At 30.8% G+C, this 10928-nt stretch overlaps 1 protein-coding gene across 1 annotated transcript; it reads left to right on the top strand.

Annotated features, from left to right (window-relative positions):
- The first annotated feature begins 1778 nt into the window (after positions 1 to 1778).
- On the top strand, positions 1779 to 6396 carry LOC141688890 (signal recognition particle 9 kDa protein). Its single transcript, XM_074493032.1, has 4 exons — positions 1779 to 1992; positions 2106 to 2174; positions 5469 to 5562; positions 6067 to 6396. Exons 1-4 carry the CDS (start codon positions 1921 to 1923, stop codon positions 6141 to 6143), a joined length of 312 nt encoding a protein of 103 aa, XP_074349133.1. The 5' UTR covers positions 1779 to 1920; the 3' UTR covers positions 6144 to 6396.
- The last annotated feature ends 4532 nt before the right edge of the window (positions 6397 to 10928 follow it).

Genomic DNA, 10928 nt, shown 5'->3' with positions numbered 1-10928 from the left:
TTTGTCAAGTTGGTGACCAAGCCTCTCGATAAATAAATACGGAATCCTCTGCATTTAGACATATATTTACTACATTAACCCAGAAAAGCCATATTTTTCAACAATTTACTTTTTTTAGACTGAAATTGAATGGTACTTTGACTTACAAATGCACCATCTTTGTCTTTTTCCACATTTGCACAAAGGAAGCTGCATATCGACTTTCGGACTATTCCTACAAATAAATATAACACTCACAAATTCAAAAAGTACAGTCTTTCTTAACAATTTTAAGACTTAAAATCTGATGTTATTTTACTTGTCTCATTTCCATCCGTCAATTTAGAATACAACGTTTTCATTTGCTGTAATTTAAAAGAAAAAAAAAAGATAGTTCATATGTCATTATACAATCTATTTCAAGAGTTCATCTTATTATAGATCATAAACATAATAAACAACAACAAATTACACTGTCTTTTTTAAAAAGGTCGTATGATCAAAAATAAGTGTTCAATGTATAATCGTCAAACAAAATATAAAACTATAATCTCTATTGAACAATGCGTCTTACATTTAAAAATATGTGGATTTAAGAAAAGTATCTTATGTACAAAATAGCATGCATAGTGCGGATGATACATGCACAGAGTTAAAATTGTTTGTTTAACCTAAGTCAAGTCTAATAAGGCATTCAATCCAAATTTTGAGATTAAACATAATGGTCAGATTTCTTACTCTCACTAAAATTTTGAATTTGAATTTAGGTCTTTAGTTTTAAACATGTAGTTAAGCAAATTAAACTATAAACAATATGAATGTCCTTAGATCAATGAAGAAGAATTGAATATAATATGATGATCAACAGAAATACTTTTAACATTAATTAATCCTGAATTGAGCCTTAAAATATAAACCCTGAACAATAATCAGTTATGAAATAACAAAAAACAAAATAGAGTTACCTCCATTATCGACAATTGAATGGTCAAAGTGTAGCCGGAGTTCGGAACGGTCGAAGTCGAAGTGTAATCGGAGTTCAGAACGTTATTTGGATTCAGGAGTGCGTGATACCTCTGTTTCAATGGACTGTGTTAGTTATGCCCAAATCCAACTCTCATATGCCCAAATCCAATCAATTGGTGGACTTTATTATGTCCAATTACCATTTAAGTCAATCTTTTTATTATACCTATAAAATATAAAAAATATGCATAAATAGACATTTGTGCATATATTTTGGTTTTAACATATTTTTAAAAATACTTTTTAATATTTTAAAAATTAAATTACTCAATTCTTATATTTGAACATTATTTGTTCAAACCGTACCATTAATTTTAAAGTTCATTTATTAATAATTTTAGAAAAAAAATCGTATTATATATATATATCCTATTTTACTTCAAAGTGACATTATTCATACTAAAAATATTCAAATTCACCGGCAAACTTACGGTGGAACGTACAAATTTAATGATCTTTACATTTTATTAATTAACAACATAAATAACACATATAATTTACGTTGTTAAATGACGGAATCCGAAAGAAAATGAAGAAATTTGGAGCTCGCATAGTGCGGGTAAAAAGGCCCTAATTTTTTCATAATAAGTCACAGTTTTGATTTTCCCTCCCGCTCTAATTTCGATCATTAAATATTGAAAATAAAAAATAAATATTTTTATATTTTTTCGGAAAGAAATTAAAATGGATCCAAGAAAACCAAATCCCTTCACATAAATTTGGGCCCAAACAATCAAAAACCCGACCCGAAGGGGGTTTTAGGCTTTGTAATTCAATATTTTAACCCCACCCCTCCCAGTGTTATGAAACTGAATCATACAGATCCAAAAATAATCCTCTGAACCCTATATATACACATAATTACACATACTAAGTTCAACATATATATAATCTGGTGGATTAACGTTGTACAATATGGTTTATATTACATCATGGGACGACTTTGTAGAACGATCAGTTCTGTTGTTTCGTGCTCACCCAGACAAGGTAATAACCATATATATGCTTTGATTTTTGTATTTATAGTTTTTAAGTTTTTTCTTTTAATTTATGATTTTGTTGAATTAATATTGTGTGTTTTTTTTTGTAATAATTTGTAGACACGTTATGTGATGAAATACAGAAATTGTGATGGTAAATTGGTGCTTAAGGTCACTGATGACAAAGAGGTATTGCTTTCTTTCTCGTATTTTGGTTTCGTTATCCGAGTCGTGCTGAATTTTGTGAATTGTTAATTTCTTAGCGAGGCATTGTTTTCGTGTTTCGGAGAAGTGCTGCACTAGTTAAAACTGAGCCACCACTTTACTTGAAAATTTGGTGATAGAGTAGAAACTTGGCAAAATTGTTTTCCAAAAATTTGGTGATAAGAGTAGAAACTTGGCAATGGTCTTAGTAGAATTTGGTGTTAGTGTACAGTTAGGTACGTAATTTTGTATATTGAATTTGAAAGAAGGGTGAATCTACTTTTTTTTATTGATAAATCTCTTGTATGTTTATTCCTTGAAGAATGAGTATGACAAAGAAGTTTACATTCTCGATAGTAAAAGAATTATTATACTACTTGCGACAAACATAACTTGGAGATTATGGTATTTCCATTTGTCCTCATGTAAAAAGGGTAATTAGTTTCTATCGCAACATGGAACATAAAGGACAATCTAGAGGATGGGTAGAAAGAGCTGTGATGCTTAATTCGATCCAGAAAAATTATGGATACAAAAGAGTACATTTAAATCCTTAGGATTCAGCAAATCAGTTGTGGATAAATTACAATCTGTTCTTGTGAAATTGGATCTGCATTATGTTAAAATCGCCCTATCGCCCTGTAGTGGCACTTGTGAGTGTAGTTTACATTCGTTCTTAAGCAGTAGACGTGGATGGTGGTATTCTTGAGTTTCTTATGTGTGCATTTGTCCCTGTCTAGTTGTCCATATATATTTTCATATGTAAGAGAAAGTTCAATGTCGGTGCTAAGAGCAAGTCCAATGTCGGTGCTATTATACGTATACTATAGCAAAAGATGTAGCACACCATTGGACATGCTCTTAGATCATTAGAGCAAGTCCAATGGTGGTGCTAAAATAAGTATAGTTATTGTTATAATTTGAATCCAAAAAGTAATTTTTTGTGCTAAAATAGAACTCATGCTTCAATGGTTAAATGCAATATAGCACTAAACCTATCAAAAAAAGTTATATTTGAATTTCCAAATCTTAAAGTATACCATTATGTTTGTCATTATCACTTCATTAATTCATTTTACCCACTTGCATGTTTAGGTGACAATTATAGCACCATATATACTGGGTTCTATATTTAGCACCAAGCATAGCATTTTTGCTATTTTCCATTTAAGTTTAGCATCCCATTGGAATTCGTTTTTTTTCTTGAGTGCTATATTATAGCAATAGCACCCACTTTAGCACCACCATTGGACTTGCTCTAAAAGGGTTTCTATTGTTATGATATAGCACCCAAGCAAAATAGCTAACTCCAAGGAGATGCTAAACTTGGATGTAAAATAGCAAAATGTTATATTTGGTGTTAAATATAGAACCAAGTATAGATGTTGCTATATTTGTCACCTAAGCATGCAAGTGTCAAAATAAATTAGTAATAAATTAATAGTGATAAACATAGTTGTGTACTTTAAGATTAGGTAATTGAAATATAAATTTATTTAGATATGTTTGATGCTATTTTGCATCTATCTACTGGACTATAAGTTATCTTTTAGCACCAAAAATCACTTTTAGGTTTCAAATTATAGCAGTAGTTATACGTATTTTGGCACCATCACTGGACGATCTAAGAGCATGTCCAATGGTGTGCTATAGCTATATTATAGAACAAAAACCTAAAACACCACTCCAATGGTGGTCTAAATATTGTGCTAAAATATCACAATGCTAAAGTTTGTGCTTTATATAAAAGAAAAGAGGAAAGCCAATTGTGATGTAAAAATAAGTGTATAGCTATTGTTATAATTTAGTACCAAAAAGTACTTTTTGGTGCTAAAATAGCACCATGTCTCCAATACATGGTTCTATATTTACCTAAATTGTTTCATATTTAAACTACCTCCATATTTATTTACTTCCCTCTTTTTTTCAAAAAAATGATGTGGCAAATACAATTAGTTGAGGAAGTTGTTTAAATATGAAACAATTTAGTTGAAAATAGAACCATGCATTGGAAACATGGTGCTATTTTAGCACTAAAAAGTACTTTTTGGTGCTAAATTATAGCAGTACCTACACATATTTTACATCACCATTGCTCCGAGGGTTGATAAGTTCCTTTGTAATGTGTCCGGAAAGGATCAACCGAAACCCAGCTTGTTACATTGTTACAAGTTGAGACTTTTACTACCACCCTGCAATACTATCATTGATTAATAAATCACGAATTGATCATTGACTAGTAATTGGAACTGCAAGCTCAAGATCAGATTGTCCCTTGCATAAAATGTGGAGGGGATTTCCACAAGTGACCACAAAAAACATTAATTTTGATCAGTGACTCTGTTGAAGTCGGCTCTTTAGGTTAATTATAATTATTACGCACATGTCAGATGTTTTACTTCCCTTCCTGCTGCCTTCTTGTATATTCCACTTTGACAAGTTTATTGCAAATAGTCAGTGATCATACGTAACTATAATAATAAATAATAGCACTATGGCTTGAAATATAAGATGCAAAATACAATTGACCTTATGCTTAGCTGAGTTTAAGAGTGCTATATACCCCTTTCGCCCTTTCTAAACAAGGACCATTGTTAAGAAATCATCTTGTCAGCAGTGTTCTAATTTGTCTTGAAGTACAATATTGGTACATACATCTGTATTGGGTTGAATTTTGTTCCTACCGAGTTAAGATAAGTGTTGTGATTTTTGAAGAAAATGCTTTCGTGCACCTAAATTCCCCCCTCCTCCCCCCAGAAAAAATTAATAGTAATAGAAATAACTAGTTGGCATTGTTTTGAATGTCACTCTTTGACAGAGGAATCCAAGTGAATGGGACTTTTATTTAATCACTTGGTTGACATAAACGGGGCACTTCAAATAAATGTGCTAGCCTGTGTTGGATTTATCAGAAATTGTCTCAAAGATTAGGTGGGTGACAAAATTCTTCATGGGAGTTGCAAACTTCTAGAAGATGATATGCTATTTCAGCTATGAAGTCTTTCTTGTGGATTTCTTATGTGTAACGTATATGTACGCTGTAGTCCCTAATTATAGAACTTACTATAAAAAATGTATTGGCATCAGTAGTTTATTGAGTCAAGATACTACTCCTTACGTTAGGACTCTCAGGCTCAGCTCTTTCCTGTGGATTTCTTTTGTGTACTTGATATATGTTTTAGCTCTTTATAGACCACATTGAGAATGGATATATATCTTAAATCAGAGCTTTATTGTGACCTTTCCATATAATGATGTCCTGTTTTTTATATCTTCTAGTGTCTCAAGTTTAAGACAGATCAGGCTCAAGATGCCAAGAAGATGGAGAAGCTCAATAACATATTTTTTACTTTGATGGCTCGTGGGCCTGAAGGTAATTCTTGAACTTGATATCTTATCTTGATCATATAGCAGATGTTGATTTTGCATAAAATACAACCAATTATTAAATACTGTTCATGTACTTGAGGTGAGGAATTCCGCTAGCATATGTTTTCAACACAAAGAAACTTAATTATTAGGATAATGGTTCAGCTTGCATTTACAAGTATAATTGTAAAATTTATAAAGTAGTTGGTGGTTTTGTAATTGAAAAGCACAAATTTGAATAACTAAAGAGACATTTTTAACTTGTTTGAAGTTATTTCTTAAAAGGATGCATTTGCTTAATGTTGATTGCTTTAGGTGTGCACACTATTTCATATCTTTACCTTTTCTGATTTGTAATAGAACTTGTAGATTAAAACATTATCAATTATCATCAGAAATTGCAAACTTCTATACAGCCACCTACGTGTGATATGTAAGTTGTGGTACTGAAGTATACACTTTCGTGAGTCAATTACTAAGGAAGCATCCTTTACCCTTCTATTTTCAGTGGATTTTAATGAAGTAGCTGGAAAAGAACAAGCAGAAGCACAACCTGCAAAGAAAGGACGAGGAAGAAAGCAATGATTCATATACAAATCACAACTTGTTTATTAGCAGAAATGTATACAAGTCTGTGCGGAATTCCTAATATCTTATCCTCAGAGAAATTACTCTAGTTTCAAGGGGGGCATTTCGATTTACCATTTTGATTATCGTTTGTCAACTATTACAGAATCATTTGATAGGTGAATTGTTGATTGGTGGAATTTCCATCACGCTCATCGATGTATCCCCTTTTGAGTAAATGACACATGCCGATATTTGTCGGTCTCGTTCATGTGTGGTTTTATTTTCAGTTTATCATTTCCGAATTTGTGTCTGGCCTGTCTAATAATTTCTAATTTGTGGAGTAGGATTGTTTGCCCATCATGTTGTCCATCTTTGATATTTGATCTTAAAGAGGAAGTATGTAGGAAGTCAATGATAGGGGCTGGGTGGGGGGCATGTTTTGTCATGTAGAATGTCTTGTTGCCTGTTAAGTAGAAAATGTTCTTAGGCCAAAAACAGAGCACCTAGGTTCTCAGTCTCTTGACAATGTATGAGAGCTTGCCTCCCTCTGTGTCCTATGTATCAACTTCTCTTCCAGACTCAACTTATACACACATATTTATATCTTCATATGTATATGATGGTTGTGATTTTTGGGAATATTTACATTGCCATTGGGCACAATGCGAGAAAAACATATTCTTGGTTTCACCTTTATTTGCTGTTAGCTTTACAAGAAAAGTCATTTTTCATAGACGGGGAATAAAGTTCGAAGAATGTTGTAATAATAAGCATCTTTAATTTATACCGTTAAACACTATTTATTTATAATACTAGTATTATTTTATATCGAATCCCGATGTTATATGCAGAGACATTACTTTGCTTTTTTTCTATCTGCTTTGTTTTAATCTAAAGAAAAGAGCCTATTTATTTATTCCCATGTGCCTCAAAAGCATGTAAAGTTCTTTTTTCCCTTTAAATGCTATTTGAATAATAAACTAGTCTATTATAATTTTATTCCCTATACAGAGAATAATTTGATATCATAAACGTTCTTTTATTTTCAAAGATTACAAAATTTTGTCACGTCAGTGTTCCACTCTAATTACGTTCTCATTTTCCTATCAATGTAAAAATATGCGTCCCTGATAATTTTTTTGTACATTTCACACCTCGATTTCTTTACTTTTGTGTGCTTATCGAACATTTTTGACGCAACACATCTAAAGTTGGATTATACTGGAAAAATTTTATCCAGCTTGGAAAAAAAGTTATTCCTTTTACTAAAGGGACAGATTGTCCACAAGCAAACTTTTTGCCATACGCTTCAATTGTGCGAAATTATAAATGATGGCATATATTACGTTCATTATTCTAATTAAGAGTAATGCATACAGTATTTTTTCACTCTCAGTAGACATTGAGTAATTTAAAATTCTTTGATCATGTTATAATTTTTATTTTATTAAATACGTCTATCTATAATATTATAGACCTTAAAAGTTTTGATATAATGCATGTTTTTTGGTATTTTCTATATTTACTTAATGAACCTTACACCTTACTTAATAATTATTGTTATTTTTACATAATTACCCTTAATTGTGGTTTTCCTAATTAGCTTATAAACCAATTACCATTTTGAGCTAAATCAGTTATCTTTTTTATCATTTGGACTAAAATACCTCATTTTCAAAAACGTCAAAGATAATTCTGTTTTGTAAAATAAAATATTATGATGACTAATAAATCTAATTTTAATCCTAATTAGTATATAAATCAATTACCTTTTTCAATTAAAATAATTTACCTTTTTTATTTTTTTCAACTAAAATACCTACTTTTCCAAAAATATCACGGGTGATTTGATTAATAAAATAAAAATTAATTACTAAGAACTAAATAATTATATTTTTTTAGTCAAAACATGTTATTTTTCTGTTTTAGATAATAAATTTGTTACTTTTCCGAAACAATACGGATAATTTTATTTGTACATATAATTAAAATTATGTAATATTTTTAACCGATGTGTACTTTGTTACTGGCCGTTAATAAGCTAACTGCTTTATGAACATTATAATCTATTTATACACCCGTTAGGATAAAGTTTTTAACTTTAATTTTATTTTTTATATCTTGTTGTTGCTTTTGGAGTTAAAAAGTTTAAATTACTGAGAGAACTCAGGCACCCCGCACAGTATTATTGACAAATAATTTGGCACGTCTTTTAATGTAGAATTTCACTATTGGTACAAATTAGATTTTTGCAATTTTTGCAACTTACTCCAATATATACAGTTTGCTTGCTTTTTACTGTAGAGTAAAAATATATGTTATCGGATTGGATTACATGGACATAATAGTTTGATGGCATCATTTTGAACATAAATGACTTTTTTTATAATTCTTAGCATTTTACTCAATTATTATTTTTCTAATATATGATTAAATTTTGTTAAATGCTTTTAATGAAATTAACAAATTTACTTTTTTATTTTTAGTATCGCACTTTATTGACTTAATTATTAACTATTTTCTAGAAAATGCCTATTTAATAAATATATTAACATTTATTAATTAAATTATTATTTAAATAGTTATAATTTTAGAATGTCGACTGATTTCTAGATTTTTTTTATTGTTAAACTATTACTCCCTCCGTCCCTCTTAATTGTTATCGTTTCTGGGAGAGTGTCCGACACGCATTTTAAGATGAATAAAAAGTATAGTTCTATAACTTTTTTTTAAAATTTTATTTTTCTGAATAAAAGTTTAAACATTCTATTTTTATTCAGAAAAAGAAATTTTTTAAAAAAAGTTATAAAACTATATTTTTTATTTATCTTAAAATGCGTGCCGAACACTCTCCCAGAAACGATAACAATTGGGAGGGACGGAGGTAGTATATTTTTAGGCATTGGTAATGGAAGAATAAGTGAAACTAGAATATGTAAAAATAAAAAATACAAATTTGACTGATATACTTTCAGATAATAAACGCATATTTCTTTCATGCTCTGATCAAACATCATATTAAATTTTTAATACTCTTTCTTAAACTAATATCTTTTTTGTTAAGAAATAACCTAAAATTAAATTGAACGTTTAAGTTGTTTGAAAAATGTGATACGAATATTATTAAATTTTTAACGGGGTATGATTTAAATGTGTCAGACATAAGTAATGCTAAAATACAATATGAAGTGGGGGTTGTATTGTCATTTTTTTCTTGATTTTGAATTTGTTTTATTGATTACATATATTGTATCTTATTATAAATATTTCGTCTTTCATATGGAACCTATTTAAGAATTTGTTTTTTTTTATATTTTTCAAGAAATATTGTTCTTAAAATATTAGTGCCTAAAAATCATGTACAATATTGTTAGGAATATGTGTATTAGTTTGATGATAAGTTCAGCAAAACACTTAAGTAGAAATCTAGTGTTTGTAGCCTCAACGGATAAGACCATCTTGGCTATCCGTTGAAGGAGTAGCCTTACTTAGCAATAAGTTTGGTATAGTAGCACATCTCACTCTCTGATTTCAAGCTGTAATTCTTAGATGTTGTTAGGAGATAATCAGTCATGTTGACTACTAATGGATGTACAAGTAGGAGGGCTAATTGTAAATATTTCATACCTTGTAATTTTGTATAAGTGAAGAAGTGTCAACGGATATTGAAGACCTTCAACGGATAAGAAACTAAGCTTCAACGGATGTCTCTAACGCTTCAACGGATAAGTGCTTCAACGGATAAAGCTTCAACTGCTAGAGTATCAACGGATAAAGCCATCAACGGATGAAAGCTTCAACGGATGCACTGCTAGAGCATCAACGGATAAAGCCATCAACGGATGAAAGCTTCAACGGATGCTCAGTCTCATAGCAGTTGATAGTGACAGTTAACAAAGCTGACAGAGGCACATGGATTGACAGAGATGTGGTAGCCTATTTCAGGAACAGCATAAAAAGCAGCCGTTTTTAGTCTGGTTCATAATGGAAAGTCAACAGATAATTCCATATTATATTGGATAAAAATGGAACAGAAACAAGTGGAGAACTATTGTTTTATTGTACTTCATCTTTGTCTTCACTTGTAAACTTGGTGATATATAAACCAAGTAGTAGCTAGTAACTAGATGTGAATTTTTCCCTGAGCTGTTTAGAAATATCAAGAGAGAAAATCATCTAGTTTGTACTAGGAAGCAGCTGTGATTTGATTTTGAATCACAAATTTTCTGAAATAACACATCTCTGGTGGAACAACAAATCCACCGGAAAAGTTTTTAAGTTCTTTGTGTTCATTACATTTGTGTTTAAATATATATCTGTCTGCATCAGCTCCAAGCAATTTACATACATTTGATCACTCAAACACTTAGTCTTACAAATTGCTCAAAACTTGAAAAAGTTTTGAGATTTACATTCAACCCCCCCTTCTGTAAATCTCATTGTTAGTCCACTGGGAATAACAATTGGTATCAGAGCAAGCTCTTAATATACAAAGAGTTTAAAGATCTATTCTGCTAACATTATGAGTAAGAAGGATATTGGTGTAAAGATTCCAATCCTGGAAAGAGATAACTATCATCACTGGAAGGTGAAGATGCATTTACATCTTCTCTCTCAAGATGAAAGCTACATCAACTGCATTGAGAATGGTCCTCACATCCCACACAAGGTGGCCACAGCTGCTACTGCTACAGTTGCTGTTGGACAGTCTATTCCCAAGCCAAAGGCAGAATGGACTGTTGAAGATATTGAAGAGGTCCACAAGGACAAGAAAGCCATGAACATTTTGTTTAATGGCCT

This window comes from Apium graveolens, chromosome 10, assembly GCF_009905375.1.
Source record: "Apium graveolens cultivar Ventura chromosome 10, ASM990537v1, whole genome shotgun sequence".
Lineage (NCBI taxonomy): Eukaryota > Viridiplantae > Streptophyta > Magnoliopsida > Apiales > Apiaceae > Apium > Apium graveolens.
This window is presented reverse-complemented; position numbering and strand designations above follow the sequence as displayed.

Bases quoted from the DNA above. Each gene is read 5' to 3' on its own strand.
- LOC141688890 (XM_074493032.1), top strand. From the start codon at position 1,921: ATGGTTTATATTACATCATGGGACGACTTTGTAGAACGATCAGTTCTG. The intron at 1,993-2,105 runs GTAATAACCATA...AATAATTTGTAG, and splicing joins TTCGTGCTCACCCAGACAAG to ACACGTTATGTGATGAAATA. The intron at 5,563-6,066 runs GTAATTCTTGAA...TTCTATTTTCAG, and splicing joins GATGGCTCGTGGGCCTGAAG to TGGATTTTAATGAAGTAGCT.